The sequence below is a fragment of the Mobula birostris genome, chromosome 12, assembly GCF_030028105.1.
Source record: "Mobula birostris isolate sMobBir1 chromosome 12, sMobBir1.hap1, whole genome shotgun sequence".
Classification (NCBI taxonomy): Eukaryota; Metazoa; Chordata; class Chondrichthyes; order Myliobatiformes; family Myliobatidae; genus Mobula; species Mobula birostris.
The window spans coordinates 95,486,010-95,508,930 of NC_092381.1; the positions used below are offsets into that span (position 1 = coordinate 95,486,010).

Here is a 22,921-nt window from a genome sequence, read left to right on the forward strand (position 1 = left end):
GGCCACCCCTTGACAGATATCTTATTGACCTTTCCCTTGGTTGTATGTATGTGTGCGTGTGTGTGTGTGTTCTTTGTTCCCACGTGATTTTCCCACGTTCGTTATTAATTGTCCGCATGTGTCTTATTGCTGATCCGACTTTTCCCACGACTGCTGTAAATTTTGTGCGTGTTGCTTCTGTTGTCATTTTCCCACGTTTGTCTTCTGTAAATAAAATCCTTTACTACCAAGCCTGTGTCCAGAGTCCTTGCCTTTGAGACCTACCGAATCTGTTTCCTCACTTACAACACCTGGGCACTGGAGGTCCTTAATAATGGGCGCTGCCTTTGCTGAAACACCGCTCCTTGAAGATGTCCTGGGTACTTTACAGGCTAGTACCCAAGATGGAGCTGACTACATTTACGACCCTCTGCAGCTTCTTTCCATCCTATGCAGTAGCACCCCACCCCACCCATCTCCTCAAACTCCTAATGAAGTATAGACGCTGCCTTGCCTTCTTTATAGCTGCATTGATATGTTGGGACCAGGTTAGGTCCTCAGAGATCTTGACACCCAAGAACTTGAAACTGTTCACTCTCTCCACTTCTGATCCCTCTTATGAGGATTGATATGTGTTTCTTCATCTTCCCTTCCTGAAGCTCACAATCAGCTTTGACGAATGTTTGATGGCTCTGGGCCTTTACTCCCTGGAATTGTGAAGAACTCCAGGGAGTATGATGTGAAGAATGAAGGGGGGATTTCATAGAAACCCAGTGGATGCGGAGATGATGTTTCCTATGTAGGAGGTGGGGGCGGGGGGGGGGGGGAGAGAAGCTAGGACCACAGGGCATAGCCTCAGAATGGAGGGGCATCTATTTAGAATGGGAATATGGGGTAATTTCTTTAACCAGAGGGTAGTGAATCTGTGAAATTTGTTGCCAGTCTGCTGGCTGTGGAAGGCAGGTCACTGGGTGTACTTAAGACAGAGGTTGAGAGGTTCTTGTTTAGTCAGGGCATGAAAGGTTATGGAGAGAAGGCAGAAGAATGGGGTTGCGAAGGAAATGATGATGAAATGGTGAAGCAGACTTGATGGCTGAAAGGTCTGATCCTGCTCCTACGTCTTATGGCTTCCTAATGAGAGTTGATCATTGAGACTGCCTCAGATTTCTGCAATTTTGTGACCACCAACTGGACATTAAGACTCTGGATACCACATGAGATTTCATGTATTTGGTAACTGTTCCTCACCAGAATGGGCAATCTATGGGATTAAGAGGATGGTTAACAAGGGAGAGAAGGAATTCAGGATTGAAGCACAAGAGGGATGTAGAAAGGTATTTCTATATTGGTAATGGTCTTACATCATTTTCTACTGCAGCAGTAGTTGTCAGCTTGCTGAAAGCAGTGTAAGACATATTGGCACAGTCTAATCTTAGACTGCATAAGATTGCATCCAACTGTGCTGAGGTCATGCTACGCCTCATATCTTAATTTTTTTTTTATCTTGGACAGGACCTCCCTCCTATACAGTGCAGTCTGGGCCTTGGATGGTACCCTTATTTTCCAGGTCCTTGATACAGAAAGACCTTTATGCATCATAGTCTGCTATCAACTATCCACAGTCTATTTCATCCTCTGATTTACTGCTCAAGCAGGGAAGTTTCATGTCAATAGAGTTGACCTCAGATGCTTGAGGATGGGACGTCCCACTCCCTACTGAGAAACATGAGCAGTGGTGCTCTTCCCTTCTGGATCTTAAAGGCTTGAAAATTCCAAGAACCTACATGCAATTCCACCATCTGATGCCCAAAACAAAGATGTCTGCATTCTGTAATGCGTTAATTAAAACTATTGCTGCTGTTGCGTACCCGAAGGTCACAGCTGTTGATAGATACAGTGAAGATGGATTAGTTAGATTTATCTTGGAAAGACAAAGTTTGCTCCCAAACTAGATCTCACCAAACCAAGACTTGAACTTGGTGCTGCTGTTCTAGTTTTTTTTTATTAATTTCACTGCTTGTTTTGCACTACTTATTTAACTATTATATATTTACTGTAATTCAGTTTATTTTTCTATATTGTCATGTATTGCATTACACTGCTGCAGCAAAGTTAACAAATTTCATGACATATGGTGGTGACATTAAACCTGATTCTGAGATGGCAGAGATGATAATCAAAGAGCTGGATACAGAACTAGATGGCATCAAGTTCTTTACTAACAGCAAGGTTGTGCTCTATTTTACATATGATGAAACAAAGAGACAAGCTGTTGGTCTCCCCTCTTGCTGTGGAAACAGCAATACCTGTCTCTTCCTTGTTAGGGAGAGAACCTGAGGGATGTTGGAATGGACAGTTAGTTTTTGATGTACTGTAGACCATGATCTCTCTTTAGGGGCTTTGCTGATGCTGGCATGATGGGTGGTAGGAATGCTGATGCTTTATGCTAGAGTAAGTGGGGGGAGGGTTGATGTGTTTGTGCATAGAAGGTGGCGGGGGCTCTTCCTTTTACTCTGTCATTCATTCTTTGAGGCCTTTTTCATCTGTTTCGAGGGTGTCTGCGGAGAGTGAGAATTTCAGGTTGTATATTGCTTACATTCTCTGATATTAAATGGAACCACTGATTCTATGTTTATGTACATAATAGGATCCAACGTATCAGGCGATCAACTCAGAGAAGCCAATGGAACTGTGTTCCTACTGATCTCAACCTGGCTGATCATGCCACAAAGTGGCTCAAAACTTATCAGCTCATCCTCTCCTTATAGTTAACTGGCCCAACATTTTTAGCTGATCCCCACCAGGAACAAATTTTGACTTAGCTGACCTTGAGGCAGATGTAGAAAAATGTCCTCAAGTGTAGAACAACGTAACCCATTTATCACTTCTCCAAATTGGCAGAACACACTTCGAGTGTTTTTTTAAGCTGGAAGTTAAGTTACCAGAGCAAATGCCCAGCTCTCACATATTACTCATTCTATTAGAGTAGCAGCCAAAGACAGCTTTGCAATGGTTGGCACATTTGTAAACAACCTCTCAGTGCTCAGCAACCGAATTGGCAAAGGTTAGAATCTATGTTGTTGTTCTAAGACAGGTTTATCACAACCAGGAACCTCTCCCAAAACTAAGTCCCCTTAGTAACTCTGTCCCTTTCCTGACTCTGAGGGGCTACTGCGAGTTGAAGGACATATAAAGAAGGTACAACTCACTTCATCAATTTTCCTTGTCAAGACCTATGCATTAACCATCTCAGTTTACGAAAAATTCACACAAAGACGTCTTCCATTTCTGTGAAATGGACTGAAAATTGAACCCAATCCGCAGGAACAGCCCAAGGCCACATTGCCTTGGAGACAGTGTAGCTGTGGCAAGTTGCTTAACCTCTTGTGCAGTAATGGATTCAATGTTTTCATGGGTGCATCCTCAGAAAATCCCAAAACCAATGGATTTCCGTGTAATCACAAACAAGAGAAAATCTGGCAATCCAAGTAACACAAACAAAATGCTGGAGGAATTCAGCAAGCCAGTCAGCATCTATGGAAAAGAGTTAAACAGACGACGTTTTGGGCCGAGGCTGCCTGGCCTGCTGAGTTCAACATTTCATATGGATTTTTGTGTATTTATTGTTGCTGCTTAGGGCAATGTGGCATTAACTATTTTACTTTCACCACTAACCTTTGAAAATGTTTCAATTAACATTCTGTGTTGCAGTATTTTATAGTCAGCTGACCATTTCTGTTTTATGGTATTATTTGCAAAACATTACAGATCACAAAGTATCAATGTAGCACAAGTACAGAATTGAAAGCAGAGTAGAACCTCTTGGACCATTAAATATATGACTGTATTTTCCAATGCCAATAAGTGAATGGGCCCCTGACTCTAGTTTACTGATTTCTTTCAGTGTGGTCCCAGGTTCAGTAAGGTTTGAGATTTGGTGAGGCTTGTACTTTGGACTTAAGATTCCTTGTTCCATTCCCAAATGGCATTGACAACTTAGCAGTTAACTGTCAACATTACAAAATAGACGCTCGGAATTCTGCAAAAGCTCAACTCCTTTTCTATCACCTATTAGTGCACCACAACAATTCACAGAAAATCAGGGCTGAGGAAGAACTCTGGGAGTGATGGAGTTCAGGCTCTTTCATTACCCTCACATTTTGGGTGATCTGGTGATCCCACAGCTTTGGGATTGATATACTTAGCAAAATCATGGGCCAACCTTGATCTATGCTTGAACCTAAACCACAGAGAGTGTGACTTAAGCTGTTTCACTATATTATCTACAATACTACTTGTAACAGCTGCCCTGGCACAAGGGATTCTATAGGGAGCTCTGCACGGTAAAGACGTTGCTTCTTCTCCTCTTCCCCTACTCCAATTTGGATGAACCCAATAAATTATAAGACAACTTTGTTTTATCCTGAATGTAATTTACCTTATTACTTGAAGAAAAAGCGGTTTTAGTGAGTAAATTGCCATGATTTGATAGAAGTGTGCATGAGATATTGGAAAATGTTCAATGCCACAGCAGAGAAGTTCAGACATACCAACCCTCATTGGTTCTGGTAATGATACAAACTTATATAGTCCAAATCCTTTGGCTGCTGTTGCTTTTGTCTTGGGAAATGATCAGTGCTGTAACTCATGAGTTGGTTCTGTCTTTGTGGATTTCTGCCGGCCAATTGACCTGAATATGATATGGACTTAGTTCTTCAGGACTCACAGAGTCTGGAGCATTACTCATTAGATCATGTCCTCTGAAGGATTTAGGAAAGGCAATCACATCCCTGATGGTCGAAGCTCCAACTGTAAGAGCTATCAGTCTGTCCAAGCCTGGAATGAAACAGATTAGACAATGAATCAAACATCCTAAATAGTTATAAGTCGTGGCTACTTAACATTTGAAAAACAGGATTTTGTTGCCTTTAGCTTTAATACATAAAGCCTGCCTGGAGTAGAATTCCCTCAGGATTGAAAATAACTGTAGCTAGTGGAGTGATTATATCAACACACATCAAAGTTGCTGGTGAACGCAGCAGGCCAGGCAGCATCTCTAGGAAGAGGTGCAGTCAACGTTTCAGGCTGAGGCCCTTCGTCAGGACTAACTGAAGGAAGAGTGAGTAAGAGATTTGAAAGTTAGAGGGGGAGGGGGAGATCCAAAATGATAGGAGAAGACAGGAGGGGGAGGGATAGAGCCAAGAGCTGGACAGGTGATTGGCAAAAGGGATATGAGAGGATCATGGGACAGGAGGTCCGGGAAGAAAGACAAGGGGGGGGGAACCCAGAGGATGGGCAAGGGGTATATTCAGAGGGACAGAGGGAGAAAAGGGAGAGTGAGAGAAAGAATGTGTGTATAAAAATAAATAACAGATGGGGTACGAGGGGGAGGTGGGGCATTAGCGGAAGTTAGAGAAGTCGATGTTTATGCCATCAGGTTGGAGGCTACCCAGACTAGCCACACTCAGGTTGGAGGAACAACACCTTATATTCCGTCCGGGTATTGGGGGTAAGGTATTGATGTGGATAGAGAATTGGTTAGCAGACAGGAAGCAAAGTGTGGGAATAAACGGGACCTTTTCAGAATGGCAGGCAGTGACTAGTGGGGTACCGCAGGGCTCAGTGCTGGGACCCCAGTTGTTTACAATATATATTAATGACTTGGATGAGGGAATTAAATGCAGCATCTCCAAGTTTGTGGATGACACGAAGCTGGGCGGCAGTGTTAGCTGTGAGGAGGATGCTAAGAGGATGCAGGGTGACTTGGATAGGTTGGGTGAGTGGGCAAATTCATGGCAGATGCAATTTAATGTGGATAAATGTGAAGTTATCCACTTTGGTGGCATAAACAGGAAAACAGATTATTATCTGAATGGTGGCCAATTAGGAAAAGGGGAGGTGCAACGAGACCTGGGTGTCATTATACACTAGTCATTGAAAGTGGGCATGCAGGTACAGCAGGCGGTGAAAAAGGCGAATGGTATGCTGGCATTTATAGCGAGAGGATTCGAGTACAGGAGCAGGGAGGTACTACTGCAGTTGTACAAGGTCTTGGTGAGACCACACCTGGAGTATTGTGTGCAGTTTTGGTCCCCTAATCTGAGGAAAGACATCCTTGCCATAGAGGGAGTACAAAGAAGGTTCACCAGATTGATTCCTGGGATGGCAGGACTTTCATATGAAGAAAGACTGGATGAACTAGGCTTGTACTCGTTGGAATTTAGAAGATTGAGGGGGGATCTGATTGAAACGTATAAAATCCTAAAGGGATTGGACAGGCTAGATGCAGGAAGATTGTTCTCGATGTTGGGGAAGTCCAGAACGAGGGGTCACAGCTTGAGGATAAAGGAGAAGCCTTTTAGGACTGAGATTAGGAAAAACTTCACACAGAGAGTGGTGAATCTGTGGAATTCTCTGCCACAGGAAACAGTTGAGGCCGATTCATTGGTTATATTTAAGAGGGAGTTAGATATGGCCCTTGTGGCTACGGGGATCAAGGGGTATGGAGGGAAGGCTGTTGCAGGGTTCTGAGTTGGATGATCAGCCATGATCATAATAAATGGCGGTGCAGGCTCGCAGGGCCGAATGGCCTACTCCTGCACCTATTTTCTATGTTTCTATGTTTAATATTCTTATTCAATGTTAAACAGATCCCAGAAACTCTACATCCTCAGTTGTGATTGTGAGCTGCATGATAGGCTATCAATAAAAAACCTGTTTAATACCCTGGTTCATATTTTTACTGTCATGTTGTATGTATTTCATTTTGGCAGTTTTGTGAGAGCTGCTGGTTTTCAGCTGCTCCCCTTCAGCTTGTTTGGGTTACTGTTGAAGAGAAGGGATGATGTGGAATGTGTGCCATCGAATTAGTGGGAGGTTCTCTTGGTGAGTGACAATAAGGTTGGTCTTGGGCTTTTGTTCTGGGGGCAGATGAAGAGACATAACGCTGGGGAGAACAAGTCCTAGCATACGATCTGGTGGGAGACCCGATTGCTCAAGATGGATTGCGACCGACGTTCAGAAGGTGGAGTGCGCGCTCACGCTGATGAGGGCCCAGCGTGTGAGTAACAGAAGTTCAAGACAGAGCTCCAACTTGTGCACATCTGACTGTTTAATTAGAATGGGCCCTTTTCTTTTTGTTATTCTTTACTAACCCTTTAGTTAAGATTCATAAACATAATTCCTTTAATCGTCTGTAGTGTACTGTCTGCTATTTCATGGCATCAATTTGTAACAGGGTAGCAACTTACACAGCATCCACACAAACTAGAGTTTGGGTGGAGGAGAGCACCTCAATCTCACAAGTTCTTGGTGGGGCCAGAGGTCGTCTTCCCTAGACTTACGCAGTCAAGGAAACCAGGGGGTTTCATCTGTTTTAATTTAATCACAGACTGACAAACATTTATTCCGGAACTCACCCAATGCAATCCCTCCATGGGGCGGTGCACCAGAATCTAATGCCTTCAGTAGATGTTGTAATAATCCACTGTCTTCCTATGATAAACACATAAATAAAGATCTATTCAACTGAAACAATTCTATGTGATTATGTTACACTTGCCTACCATTGTTGCATTTACTCAAAAGACTGATTTCCAAAACATTTTCATTCATTTGTGCACCAGGAAATGAATGTCAATGCAGATATAAGACAAAAGATGCAGATGCTGCAAACTGGAACAAAACGAACAGAGGAAGAACTCAGTCGAGCAACATCTATGAACGCAAAAGGCATGGGTCAACATTTTGCATTTTGAACCAATACATCAACTTGTACCTTTAGCAGCCATAGATATTCTTTTTGTCATGCTGAGTTCATGATGGATTAACTTGATTTAAATAATTATTTAATAGGTGTACAGGTTTCCCCTGCCATCCGAAGGTAGAGCGTTCCTATGAAACGGTTCATAACCCCTGGGATCAATAAAGTATGACTATGACTATGTAAGCCAGAATGTCATAAAGCAAAGAAGCAATTACCATTTATTTATATGGGAAAATTTTGTGAGCGTTCGCAGACCCAAAAATAACCTAACAAATCAGTGTACAGTGTAGTATACAGTGTAGTATCACTTACCGGAATCGGGAAGACAGTGCCGAGCACACTGATGATGATGTGTTAGACTGAGTCGTCGTAGGTTGGGCTGGCACAGTGGCCCCCACCCTCCGGGCCGCCGACCCGATACATTGCCGTGAAGAACGCAGCGGTAGCCGGGAGGCACACAGCACATCTTTAAGAAAAAAGCCGAAATAAACATGCTAATTAATTAGGTGCTGCCTGGCACGTAAATGTGTCACCTCTGATCCGGGCCGACAATTACGTGCTAAGCGGCACCTAATTAATTAGCATGTTTATTTCGGCTTTTTTCTTAAAGATGTGCTGTGTGCCTCCCGGCTACCGCTGCATTCTCTGAGAATCGGTACAGTATCTGTCCAGGGCCCGGGGGTTGGGGTGGTGGGATGGTGGGACACGGGGGTGTCATCTCATCGTCGATCAAGGCAGGCAGCTCATCTTCTCCTATGACTGCCCACCTCAATATCGAAGGTCGAGGTTCGTCATCTGCTGTGGTTGATGTGGAAGGCTTGTTTGACTGCTGAGCCTCACGCATTTTTCTATCATACAGTTCTTTGTAAGCACTCAAACCATACTGCAAACATCCCCTTAACCTACGTACCCTTTCAAAATTAAAGTCGTACTTTATCATTGCAGCGAAAATCTCACGCAGTTGCTTCACTTTCACTACTGCATTCAGTTTCGACTGTTATCCTTTCCTCTTCCAATTGCATCAGCTCTTCATCTATCAGTTCTTGGTCATGGGATGCCAAAACCTCTTCAACATCATCCTCGTCAGCTTCCACAAGCCAAACTCACTTTGTCCTTGCTTCGTTCACCATAATCAAAACGCTTAATTATGTCTAGTTTTACGCTAAGTGTAACACCCTTACGAGCTCTTTCAGGCTTTTCCGACACCTTAGAACTCATCTTGCAAACGGCTGCTCAATGCCACGTGTTAAAGCAATGCCGTTCCAAATCCAAGGGAGAGCGGCTGCTCAGGGCACACGCTGCCTTTTATCGCGCACTGATTTTTTTTGTAACAGTGAAAACACCTTCTGAAAGCAAAAACAGGGTACTAATGTAGGTCTTTCACAACAGTGAGGTTTCGTAAAGCGAACGTTTGAAAAGCAGGGGACACCTGTATTAAGGTTGAAGTCCTGCATCTCATATTTTCAAGGATGTTTGACATAGTAACCTTTATGCATTAACTAAATTCAAAGGGATATGGAAAAGTTGGTTAAATTATTGAAGCAGAACAGGTATTGCTTTTAAGAAAGCAAGAACTGTTTACAGAGCAGGTTTGAATAGATTCTTGTTTAGTTGTGCATTATTAGTATTCAAATGTTACTTCTTGCTCTGCTTATACTTACCCAAAATATTATTTTAATTATATAACTTTTCCCTCCCTCATTACCACTTTTGGCTTAGTTTCAAAACCACATCAACAATCTGAAAAGATCAATTCATAAATTGTGTCCACTTTCATGTTCAACCTTCTCCACCTTCTATGATTGTTATTAGCGTCCAAACTCAAAGCAATAGTTACCTTGAATACATTTGATAACTCAACAAGTTCATTCTGAAAATGTCAAAGAGTCACAACTTTACAAGAAATTTTCTTATTATTCTTGGTCCTAGGTGGTTGACCCCAATCATGACATTGTGCCCTTTAATTATGGAGTCCCCAGCCACAGAACACAATCTTTTTGTGGAGCTTGAGAGATTACACGAGCTGCTGATTGTGGTGAAAGAACTTGTGATTTGAAAAGTGAGTGGGACCTATCAGGACTTTCAGTGGAGCTTGAGATCACTGGGTAATTAGGCATTTCGAAAAGGCCAAAAAAAAGTAAGGTTTAAGTGGAGGAGGTATTGTGGGATCGGCCATAGTGTGAGTGGGCCAGTGTTAGAGTGGGGAGCTGAGGCTTTGACTCAAGGGGCTTCTGAGAGAAGTGGCCGAGGCTAAGGTATTGTTAGAGTGGATTTCTTTTTGGGTAGATGATTTGTTAACACTTAAATGACTTTGGCCACCAGACTTCTATTTTAACTGTTTGACAAAGGACTGTGGATTGAGTCCACCACAATGGGCTTCCTAAAAGGTGTAAATACCAGATACTTCTGGTGCCTGATGCTGTAGTTTCGAAGACAGTATTATACATTATAAATATTAATTGTCTTCTATGTTAGCACGTAAAATGCCAAATAAATGTATTGTGGATTGAACTAAAGACTGTGGATACCAACCCAGACATGTTGGCGTTAGAAGGAAAGGATGAAATCCGAAGGTGTGATGTTTGTATGTAACTTCAAAAGGAAGCATTGTCTATGCATTGTCTGTAACTTTTTAAGTAGCGATTGCCTTTGTGTTTAGCATATAAATATCGAGCCCACATTTAGCTAGCAGACCTTTCTGTGGAAAGCATCTCGAGATGCCTGTTGTACCTTGTTGTGTCGAATAAAGAAGCTGCCAGTGACTCTGTCTCTCCGGTAATTTCATCCACGATATAACAGTATTGCAAGTTTCTGGTACATTTATTTGTTTGTTTCTTTCTTATTGTACAGTTAAAGAGTAATGGGAATGACAGTCAGGACAGTCAACACTCCACTTGTGGGATGTGAGAAAGCAGGGCGTCATCCAGTGTCCCTGATGACTACACCTTCAAGAAGTGCATCCAGCTGCTGCTGGACGAAAGAAATTCACAAGACAAAGGAGCAGAAGTAGGCCATTCGGCTCATCGAGTCTGCTCCACCACTCCACCATGAGCTATACTATCCTCCCATCCAGTTCCAATTTCCGGCTTTTTCCCCATATCCCTTGATACTCTGACTAATTAGATACCTATCAATCTCCTCCTTAAATACCCTCAACGATCGGACCGCCACAGCTGTACGTGGCAACGAATTCCATAGATCCACGACCCTCTGGCTAAAAAAATTTCTCATCTCTGTTTTAGATTAGATTATGATTAGATTACGAGGACACTCAGTCCTCGTTTATTGTCATTTAGAAATGCATGCATTAAAAAATGATACAATAATTTAAATGGACACCATCTAATTCTAAGACTGGTCTCTTGTCCTGGACTCACCCACCAAGGGAAACAGCCTTTCCACATCTACTCTGTCCAACCCTTTCAACATTCAAAACGTTTCTATGAGATCCCTTCTCATTCTTCTATACTCTAATGAATACAGTCCAAGAGCCGACAAACGCTTCTCATATGTTAGCCCCTGCATTCCAGGAATCATCCTCGTAAATCTTCTCTGAACTCTCTCCAACATCAGTACATCCCTTCTAAGATAGGGTGCCCAAAACTGCACACAGTATTCCAAATAAGGTCTCACTAATGCCCCATAGAGCCTCATCAACACCTCCTTACTCTTATACACTATTCCTCTTGAAATGAATGCCAACATAGCATTCGCTTTCCTTACTGCCGATCCAACCTGGTGGTTAACCTTTAGGGTATCCTGCACAAGGACCCCCCAAGTCCCTTTGCACTTACGATTTTTGAATTTTCTCCCCATCTAAATAATGATCTGCCCGATTATTCCTTTCTTCAAAATGTACAACCATACATTTCTCAACATTGTATCTCTTTTGCCATTTCTTTGCCCACTCTCCTAAACTGGCAACCTTTCCGTTTCTTCAACACTTCCTGCTCCTTCACCTATCTTGCTGTCATCCGCAAACTTAGCCACAAAACCATTTAATCCATAATCTAAATCATCAATATACATTGTAAAAAGAAGCGGCCCCAACACAGACCCTTGCGGAACACCACTAGTAACCGGCAGCCAATCAGAATAGGATCCCTTTATTCTCACCCTTTGCTTTCTGCCTATCAGCCAATGCTGCACCCATTCCAATATCTTTCCTGTAATTCCATGGGCTCTTATCTTATTAAGCAGCCTCTTATGCGGCACCTTATCGAAGGCCTTTTGAAAATCCAAATACACAACATCCACAGCCTCTCCCTTGTCAATCTTATTTGAGATTACCTCAAAAAATTCCAATAGGTTGGTGAGGCAGGATCTTCCCTTTATGAAACCATGCTGGCTTGGGCCTATCTTGTCATGCACCTCGAGGTATTTCACAACCTTGTCCTTGAAGATCGACTCCAATAACTTTCCAACTACCGAGATCAGACTAATAGGTCTGTAATTTTCTTTTTGCTGCCTCCCTCCTTTCCTAATCTCTAGATCTTGAACTCGAGATCTTCAGGAGGTTGAGGTGCTGACAGAAGAAACAGGGAGGCAGTTATACTTAAGGTGCAGGACACAGGAGAGAGAAAGGGATAGGTAGCCATTGCAGGGTACCTCTGCAGCAGTTCCTCTCAATAACAAGTATATTGTTTTGGATACTATTGTTTGGGGGGTGGGGGGAGGTGCTGACTTAACAAAGCTCACAGGTCTCTGGCACTGAGTCTGGTTCTATGACTCAGAAGGGAAGGAGGATGGGAACCAGATTGCCAGAACAGCTAACAGTGTGGTTGTAGGGTAAGGTGTTTGGCATACATAAGATGACAGGAAATGAAAGGTTGAGAATGGTGGTACTAACATTTTGAGTTGCATCTATTTCAAAGCAAGTATTGTAGGTAGGGCATCGTATCCATTAGTGGGGCTTGGTTACAGGTGGGGCAGGACTGACACCTCAAAGTTCCAGGGTTCCATTGTTTTAGACATGATAGCGCAGGGGGATTAAAGGGGGAAAGATAGCATTACTAGTCAGAGAAAGTGTCATGGCATTGCTCACACAGGACAGACTGGAGAGCTCGTCTACTTAAGTCATTCATATGGGTGGAACTAAGGAATAAGAAAGGGATGACCACGTTGATAGGGTTATATTATAAACCATCCAATAGTCAGTATGATCTAGAGCAGCAAATTTGAAGAGAGATAGCAGACAGTTAAGAGAAAAATAAAGTTGTTGTCATAGGTGATTTTAACCTTCCACATATTGACTGGGACTCCCATACTGTAAAATGACTGGATGGGATAGACTTTGTCAAGGGTGTTAAGAAAAGTTTGCTTATCAATATAATCAATATAAGGAAGTCCTAAATAGAGAGATTGTGACACTGGATCTTCTAATAGGAAGTGTCACTGGGCAGGTAATAGAAGCGTGTATAGAGGATCACTTTGGATTTAGTGATCATAATCCCATTAGTTTCAGGTAATTATGGAGAAGGATATGACTGGTCCTTGGGTTGAGATTCTAAATTGGACTCAGGCCAATTTTGATGGTATCAGAAAATATTTGCCTGGTGTGGATTGGATAGGTTGCTTTCTGGCAAAGTGATGCTTGGTAAGTGGGGGGCCTTCAGAAGTGAAAGTTTGAGATGACAAAGTTTGTATGTTCCTTTAGGATAAGTGCCAAGGATAACAGGTTTAAGGAACCTTAGTTTCCAAGAGGTATTAAGACCCTTGTCGAGAAGGTGCAGCGCAGGAATAAGCAGCAAGGAACAAATGAGGTACTTAAGGAGCATAAGAAATACAAGAGAACACTTAAGAAGGAAATCAGGAAGGCTAAAAGTCAGCATGAGGTTGCTTTGGCAGACAAGGTGAAAGAGAAACCTAAGGTCCTCAACAAATATATTAAGAACAAAAGGATAGCAAGGGACAAAATTAGTCCTCTGGAAAATCAGCATGCTCATCCATTCATGGAGCCAAAAGAGATGGGGGAGATTTTAAATGGATTTTTTGCATCTGTATTTACTTGGGTGACGGACACAGTCTATAGAACTAAGACAAAACAGCTGACAGGTCAAGGACCATGTCCGCATTACAGAAGAGGAAATGCTTTCCGTCTTGAGAAAAATAGGGTGGATAAATCCGTAGGGCCTGACAAGGTGTTCCCCTGGACCTTGTGGGAGGCTAGTGCAGAAATTGCGGGGCCTCTGGCAAAGGCATGTAAAGTGTCCTGGATGAGGGGCTAGAGGACTGGAAGATAGCTAATGTTGTCTTTAAGAAAGGCTCTAAGAATAAACCGGGAAATTATAGGCTGGTGAGCCTGACATCAGTACTGGGTAAGTTATTGAAAGGTACTCTAAGAGACAGGATATATATACACACAAGTTATATATCCAACCGACAGAGTCTGATTAAGGATAGTCAACATGGCTTTTGCGTGGTAGGTCAAATATAACCAATCTCATATTTTTTTTGAGGTGGTTAACAGGAAGGTTATAAAACATGAAACAATATAGCACAGTATTTTTCAATGTATCTGCCTTTACCACCAACCATGGCAGTGCATTCTATGCAACTACCAATACACTGTGTAAAAAAAATTCCTCTGACATCCCTCCCCATACTTTCCTTCAAACACCGTAAAGTTATGCCCCCTCATTTTAGCTATTTTCATACTGGGGAAAAGTTTGTGGTTGTCTCTATGTCTCTTACAATTTTGTACACCTCTATCCAGTCACCTCTCATATTTCTCCTCTCAAAAGAAGAAAGCCTTAGCTCAATCAACGTATCCTCATAAGACATGCTCTGCAATTCAGAAGCATCCTGGTAAATCACCTCTGCAGTCTTTCTCATGCTTCCACATCCAGACCCTAACTGAACGCAATACTCCAAGTGTGGTCTAACCAGAGTTTTATAGAGCTGCATCATTACCCTGCAGCTCCTGAACTTAATTCCCTGACTAATGAAGGCCAATATACCATACGCCTTCTTAAACACCCTATTAACTTGCACTGCAACTTTGAGGGATCTATAGACATGCACCCCAAGATCCCTCTGTTCCTCCAAACTGTTAAGACTCCTGCTATTAGCCTTATATTTTGCCTTCAAGTTTGCTGAAGTTGATGAAGAAAAATCAGTGAATGTTGTCAACATGGACTTTAGCAAGGCCTTTGACAAAGTACTGCATGGCAGGTCTGTAAAGAAGTTTCAGTCAGTTGGTATTCAGAATGACATAGTACAATGAATTCAACAATGGTTTAGCAGGTGAAGGCAAAGTGTAGTAGAAGGCTGTGTCTCTGACTGGAGGACTGGTGTGCCATAGGAATCGGTGCTGGGTTGTTTTTGATACCTTTATCAATGACCTGGATGATAATGTGGAAAACTGGATCAGCAAATTTACAGATGACACCAAGATTGAGAGTGTAATGGACAGTGAGGAAGACTATCAAGACTTGCTGCAGGATCAGGATCAGCTGGAAAAAGGAGCTGAAAAATGGCAGATGGAATTTAATGTAGACAAGTGTGAGGTGCTGCACTTTGTGAGGTTAAATCAGGATAGGACATACACAATAAATGGTAAGGCACTGAAAAGTGAGGCAGAACAGAGGGATCTGGGAATACACAACCATGATTCCTTGAAAGTGGCATTACAGTAGATAGGATCATACAGAAATCTTTTGGCACATTAGCCTTCATGAATCAGGGTATTGAGTACAGGAATTGGGATGTTATGCTGAATATGTAAAGAGTGCTGGTGACGCCGAACTTGGGAGCATTATATACAGTACTAGTCATCTACCTACAGGAAAGTTAGCAATAAGATTGAAAAAGTGCAGACAAAATTTTCAAAAATGTTGCTGGGACTCCAAGTGTTATTGGAAATGGTTGAACAGGTTAGCACTTTACTTCTCATAGGAGAATGAGGAGAGATTTAATAAAGGTATATACATAGGAGGGATATAGATAGGGCAAATGCATCTTGGCTTTTTCTGAGGTTGGATGAGACCAGGTCGTGGGTTAAGGGTAAATGGTGTAATATTTAAGGGGAACCTGAAGGGGAACTTCTTCACTCCGAGGATAGTGTAAGTGTGGAATAAACTTCCAGCATAAGTAGTGGATGTGGGTTTGACTGCAATATTTAAAAGAAGTTTAGACAAATACATGGATGGGAGGGGTATAAAGGGCTTTGGTCCAGGTGCAGCTCAATGGGTCTGGTTAGAATAACAGTTTGACTTGGACTAGATAGACTGAAGGATCTGGTTCTGTGCTGTAGTGTTCCATAACTCTTTTCACTTTGTCAATCCTTCAGATTTATCGGGATTCTGATACAAGCCACATTTTTGTGGAGATCATTCCGAGAGGGACTATGGCATTTACTTCTTCATCCTCCATTACTTAATCTTGACAGTTAACAAACCAGCACTTGGGACTCTAAGTTGCAGTTTTAGAAAACTATATCCACTTATCACAACCGCGTTTCATTATTTCCACTTGAATAAATTCCAACATCTCTACTGGCAGTAAGTATTCAGTGCTTGATGGATAAGTTTAAGGACTGAAACCTTTGCATAATTATAACCTAAGTTACTTCATACATGAACAACAGGAATTCTGCAGATGCTGGAAATTCAAGCAACACACATCAAAGTTGCTAGTGAATGCAGCAGGCCAGGCAGCATCTCTAGGAAGAGGCACAGTCGACGTTTCAGGCCGAGACCCTTCGTCAGGACTAACTGAAGGAAGAGTTAGTAAGTTTTACTCACTCTTCCTTCAGTTAGTCCTGACGAAGGGTCTCGGCCTGAAACGTCGACTGTACCTCTTCCTAGAGATGCTGCCTGGCCTGCTGCGTTCACCAGCAACTTTGATGTGTGTTACTTCATACATGCCTGACTCTCAATCACACTCTTGTTCCTGCTCTTGCTAAAATCCCATCTATTAAGTAACATATATGGTGTTGGGATCAAAATGTCCAGCTAAGTCGCTCCCTTCAATTTCACTTTGACTCCAGCTCTAAACTGAAGATGTTCAAGACCATGAGGCCGAGCCAGATCGAACTGTGCTCTTTTCAATATACTCAATAATTAAGGTTTTTATTCTGATTAATCTTCAGTAGCTGAATAATTATACGTAACATAGACTAATTAGCTATATTTTAATCTGCTCTATTTTTGCTTTAAAAGCAAGCACACCAACTTTTATTTCACAAAGCATAATAATTTAATAATTATTGCCTAAAGCTTGCACAAATCAGCAGTTGTCTCTCATAAAGACCAAATTCTTAAGTTAGCAGTCAAGTCGAAGATGGTGGTCAGTTTACTGATTTACTGATATTGCATTCTATATATTTTGATAAATGCTATGGTGATTGCACTTGCGATGTATCTTATGCAAAGGTGTGGACAGGAAACAAAATTTCAGAAGGATTTTCCTTTGTAATTTCACTTATACACAAGCAATATAAGCAATACAAATTGAGCAACATACCTTTAATATTGATTCCAGTACATAACGCTGCAATTCCATATTATGTATTCTAATGGAGCCTCCTCCTATTTCATTGCCATTCAGTACCAGGTCATAATGTTGACTCCTTACCTGCAGGAAACAGAATCTGGCCATAGTAAAGCAATAGCAAAAATCCCTTGGATGCTGCAATTCTAAAGTTGAAATTGGAAAGGCTAGAAGGTCAAGAGGCCAATCATGAATAATGGAAAGCAGGACTCAATCACCTTAGAAAAAGGCTCAAGAGACTTTAGCATGAAGAAGTGTCATAAGAGAGTCTAAGTTGAGGTTCAGATAAGACTTCTCTCCTTCTTATTGCACAGTTAGAGCAATGGGTATGGCAGTCAGGGCAGTGGTGTAATGATTTGATCTGTATGAACAGTATGCAAGACAAGCTTTTCACTGTATCTTGGTACACGTGGTGTTTCTCTTTGGAGCAGAGGATGAGAGACAATTTGATAGAGGTGTATAAGATTATCGGAGGCACAGATAATGAGAACAGCCAGAACCTTTTCCCCAGGGTGGCAACGGTGTTACATACCTCATGGGCATCTTGTGACTGTCTTATGACCATGATGTAATTAAGTATCTTGTGAGCATGATGTAATGGTCTTGTGATGATGGAGTGATGTAATTTTCCTGCCAGTGTGAGGTCACGTGATGACATGTTCCCTACAGGTATATAAAGGGGAAACCCCCGTTGTCACGCAGTTTAGTTCGTCAGTTACTTCATTATGCTGCATATTTGTCTCATAACGCAGTTTCGTTTTAAAGTGGAGTTTTACTTTCTATTGTAAGGTAAAATCATTGTGCCGGCAGTTTCGCCAATCGCTGCCAGTTTTTGTTTGTTGCACCTTTACAGTCTAGTATTGGAGAGTGAAGACCTTACTAAAGTACAGGAATCCGAAGAATTGAGTAGAGTTGGTGTCGTTCAGCGGTTTCATAAAGGATCGACCTTATTGAATCTTCGTTCAGGAATAGTGGCCTGCATCTGAGATAACCCCTGCAAGATCAGGAAGGTTTGTGCAGTGTTCACTATCCAGGAAAAAGGTCAGTTCCTTTAAGCCGTTTTATTTCCTTTGTCGTGAATTCTTTGGACAAGGCATCTCAGCTAGGATCAGCAGTAACGTCATGTCATCGAAGAAATCAGTTTCAGAGAAGACTCTCCTTATTGACTGTATAAATCACTTGTACTTTCAAATTTACCACCTTAAGACTGTGTTCGAATTTACCACTTTAAGACTGTGTTCAAATTTACCACTTTAAGACTGTGTTCAAATTTACCACTTTAAGAACTGTTCCAGAGTTGCCATATAGCAGTTAACTTCCGGTTAAGTTAGTCGTTTGAATACTTTTCACTATTGTTGAGCAGAGTTTAATAAATGTTTATGTTTGTTTATAATACTTGACTCAATTATATATTCATTGTTGCTGGACATGTGACAATGGCCAATACCAAGGACGTCTGCTTAAGGCGAGTAGAGGAAAGTTTAGGGATATCAGGGGTCGGGTTTTTCTTTAGACAGAGTGGTAGGTGCCTGCAATGCACTGCTTGGGGCGACGATAGAAGATGATACAACAGAAACATTTGAGAGACTTAGATAGACACATGAATGTAAGAAAATGGAGGGGAAGAGGGAAGGGTTAGACTGATCGTGGAGTAGCTTATATAGGTCGGCACAACATTATGAACTGAAGGGCCCATACTGTGCTGGACTGTTCTAAGTTCTTTGAAAGGGCCTGAAGAGTCTCTCAGCATATTCTGGATGTAGCAGCAAATCTTCACAAATTTCAAATAAAACAAAATCCATCTAATATCAATTATTCACATGGCTACTTAGGAACCTGAATATATTTGTACTGGTCCTAGAAACACAGAATAAACCCTACAGACCCTAAAACAGTCTTTTTTTGTATTTTTGTGGGTTTGCTACAGTTTTGACCTTGCTGCCTGAGAATCTCTTTGGTGAGCTAACGTCAAAACCATTTGCAATATTCCTGCTATTAAGTCAACCATTATGAAATGTAGGAGACTTATTCTCCAAGTATTGTTTCCCCCAATGAGCTTTGAGATTTTTTTTCATAATTGCACAATCTAATGATCTTCTAATCAAAGGCCTGCTGGTGCATTAGATACTAGCATTTCAGTGTCTATATCTGAAGGCATAAAAATGTAAGAACCTCTATTTAAAAATTAACAAAGTATCAATTGTATTTGAGGATTCCCATTGATCTAAGAATTTGCCATTATGATTTATGTTTAGATGCCATTACCTTGTCAGGCTCTGTGTAAATAAGATGGGCATCATCTGGGTTAGGAGCTGTGAAGGGGTGATGTGCGGATTCATACTCTTCAGGTCTCTCTTCTTTTGGTAGAAACAATGGGAAGTCAAGAACCCAGAGGAAATTGAACATATCTGGATCTCGGACTGCAATACCTCTAGACTCCAGTATGTTGGCACATTCTAGCCGTAACTTCCCTAATGTAGCACTCTGAGAGAAAAGATACTAGTATAAATGTCTCAACTCATTTTAGATCACACACTGTATATGACAGAGGTACAATGGAAAACTTGAAAGCTAGTCTGAATGTAAGCTAGGACACAACAGTGCAAAGGTAGGAAGGTGATTCCACCTGAGTATATCTAGAGCTCAAAAGCTGTTCTAGAATTAAACTCTTGCCTGAATTATCAACAATGCTCATTATTTCTAAAGTATTATCAAAATCAAAAGTATGCTTCACTCATCTTTGTTTGCAGGTACAATGTAGATACGGTACAAGACATCCAGGATCAGCTCAAATATTATTCCACGTGGTTCTTTTATTTTAATTCCAGAACCCCGTTTCTGAAAAAATATTGCTATATCTACTTGCACTGCCTGTTCAGGTAGAATGTTCCAGTTACCTCCTCTCCCAGTTAACTCTTTTGCCAATGGTTAGTGACTCAAATGCCACAAGGAATTTTTCTACACACTTTCATCACCTGTGAAATCTATCTGGCTAACTCAGCTCTACAACAGAATTTCCTCATCCTTTGTAAACTTCTGTTCCAGAAGTGTGTTCACCTAGAACTGCCATAAAATTCCACTTAAAGTCTAATAAGATAAGGTTTTATAATACATTTACTTTAACTTTCTGTATTTATAAATCTTAGAAATTTCCCCAATTTGCCATATTTGTGTTTCTGCACATGGACATTAATCACATTATTCACAGAGCAGAGCAGAGATGATGAGCTGAATTACCTAGTTCTGCTCCTATGTCTTATGGCTTAATACAGTCATTCTACACTAGTCCTTCCAAACTGCATCACTTCTCATTTGAATGCATGATTCTTGTCCAACAAACCTATCATCCTGAAATCTATACCGATGCTAATGACTATCGACTACATTGCAGTTTGGAACTATGCTTGGAGTAATGGAGCATGATCATTGGGGAACTTTACTAAAAGCCACTTCCCAGTGTAAAATTTCTTATCATTTCCTTTAAATCTTATTACTGAACATATCTTTTATTTGTACTACCATGTTTGTCTTAATTCTTTGAGCATCCATCTTAATGGGGATCTGGTATGACACTACTGAATACTTGTTGACAGCCCACATTAAAATGCACAGCACCTTTGGCAGTTCATCAATTTGGTTAATTGGATATTAATTATTTCCAATTGTCCTTTATGAATCTATGCATTTACAAATTAATGTTTGGTTTCTAATAATTTTTAATGGAAAACTTACTACTTTTGCTTGATCACCTGTGGCAAGTATCAGAACATCATCATTATGGAGATTCGTTGCATGACATAGCTGAGATCGTTCCACATTTGTAAGGAATTTGGCAAATGGAGATTTCCATGTCCCATCAGAATGCAGTGCAAAAAATGTTAGGTCCTGTGGGGTGAGAGGAATCACAAGTGATAGAGGAAGAATTATCTTCCATTTCTACAGTGGTTACTCATTTTCTCTTGTTCAGTTTCTTACGTCTAGCAGCATTTTGTGACTGAGATGAAAAGACCATCTCAATCCAGGATTTTGTATTGGAAGTGGTTTTCTGGAAGGATAGCAGAACAGGTAACTAAATAACTGTTATGGTGAAGCAGGTTCATGGGTTTGGTAAGTGAGACAGAAGACACTGATTACAATTAAGCACCTTAACAAAGAGTAAAATATTTGAACTAACATCTAAGCCATCCCAAGTTACAAAAGCTATGACACTAAGCATTAACACTTCAAACTCGCAGGTACTTTAAGTCTCCCCAAGTTATACAACTGCAAAACTAAACGTTCAACAGGTACCTAGCAAAGTGTGTGCATGGGTCCTCCTATATTTGTAGCATAATTTCCTAATGGTTCTTCAGCACTGGTTGCAACCTCAGTGTAAAGGAGCCACTGGAGACAAAGGAAAGCCAGCATGACTCTCCTATGTGCTATTCTTATATCCCTGAATAACTCAGAACTGGACACCGGTGCCGTGGTGTGCAAGGCAACCAATGGGAAAGAGCTGCTGCATCCTTTGAACGGGCCAATCAATGACCAGCACAGCAGAAGCAGTTTTTAACTGGAAAGGAAAATCATGTCTGACGAATCTCACAGAATTTTTTGAGGATGTAACTAGTAGAGTGGATAGGAGAGAACCAGTGGATGTGGTATATTTGGATTTTCAAAAGGCTTTTGACAAGGTCCCACACAGGAGATTAGTGTGCAAGCTTAAAGCACACGGTATTGGGGGTAAGGTATTGATGTGGATAGAGAATTGGTTGGCAGACAGGAAGCAAAGGATGGGAATAAATGGGACCTTTTCAGAATGTCAGGCAGTGACTAGTGGGGTACTGCAAGGCTCAGTGCTGGGACCCCAGTTGTTTACAATTTACAAAGTGTATATTAGTGACTTTAATGAGGGAATTAAATGCAGCATCTCCAAGTTTGCGGATGACATGAGGCTGGACGGCAGTGTTAGCTGTGAAGAGGATGCTAAGAGGATGCAGGGTGACTTGGATAGGTTGGGTGAGTGGGCAAATTTATGGCAGATGCAATTTAATGTGGATTAATGTGAGGTTATCCACTTTGGTGGCAAGAACAGGAAAACAGATTATTATCTGAATGGTGGCCAATTAGGAAAAGGAGAGGTGCAACGAGACCTGGGTGTCATTGTACACTAGTCATTGAAAGTGGGCATGCAGGTACAGCAGGCGGTGAAAAAGGCGAACGGTATGCTGGCATTCATAGCAAGAGGATTCAAGTACAGGAGCAGGGAGGTACTACTGCAGTTGTACAAGGCCTTGGTGAGATCACACCTGGAGTATTGTGTGCAGTTTTGGTCCCCTAATCTGAGGAAAGACATTCTTGCCATAGAGGGAGTACAATGAAGGTTCACCAGATTGATTCCTGGAATGGCAGGACTTTCATATGATGAAAAACTGGATCAACTAGGCTTATACTCTCTGGAATTTAGAGGATCGAGGGGGGGATCTTATTGAAATGTATAAAATTCTAAAGGGATTGGACAGGCTAGATGCAGGAAGATTGTTCCCAATGTTGGGGAAGTCCAGAACGAGGGGTCACAGTTTGAGGCTAAAGGGGAAGCCTTTTAGGACCGAGATGAGGAAAAACTTCTTCACACAGGGAGTGGTGAATCTGTGGAATTCTCTGCCACAGGAAACAGTTGAGGCCAGTTCATTGGCTATATTTAAG

General features: G+C 41.5%; 1 protein-coding gene across 4 annotated transcripts in view; it reads right to left on the reverse strand.

The window, feature by feature from the left end:
• Positions 1 to 280: 280 nt before the first annotated feature.
• Positions 281 to 22,921, reverse strand: part of dars2 (aspartyl-tRNA synthetase 2, mitochondrial) — a 94,029-nt gene continuing 71,388 nt past the window's right edge. For 3 of the 4 annotated variants that reach the window (XM_072274332.1, XM_072274331.1, XM_072274334.1), the window contains 5 exons: positions 20,969 to 21,121; positions 19,502 to 19,720; positions 17,210 to 17,320; positions 7,398 to 7,473; positions 281 to 4,815 (listed from right to left, as the gene is read on the reverse strand). In XM_072274332.1, the coding sequence (XP_072130433.1) occupies positions 4,625 to 4,815; positions 7,398 to 7,473; positions 17,210 to 17,320; positions 19,502 to 19,720; positions 20,969 to 21,121 (750 nt within the window). In that variant the 3' untranslated portion in view covers positions 281 to 4,624. The remainder of the gene's footprint in view (positions 4,816 to 7,397; positions 7,474 to 17,209; positions 17,321 to 19,501; positions 19,721 to 20,968; positions 21,122 to 22,921) is intronic. The other variant, XM_072274333.1, reaches the window with a different exon arrangement.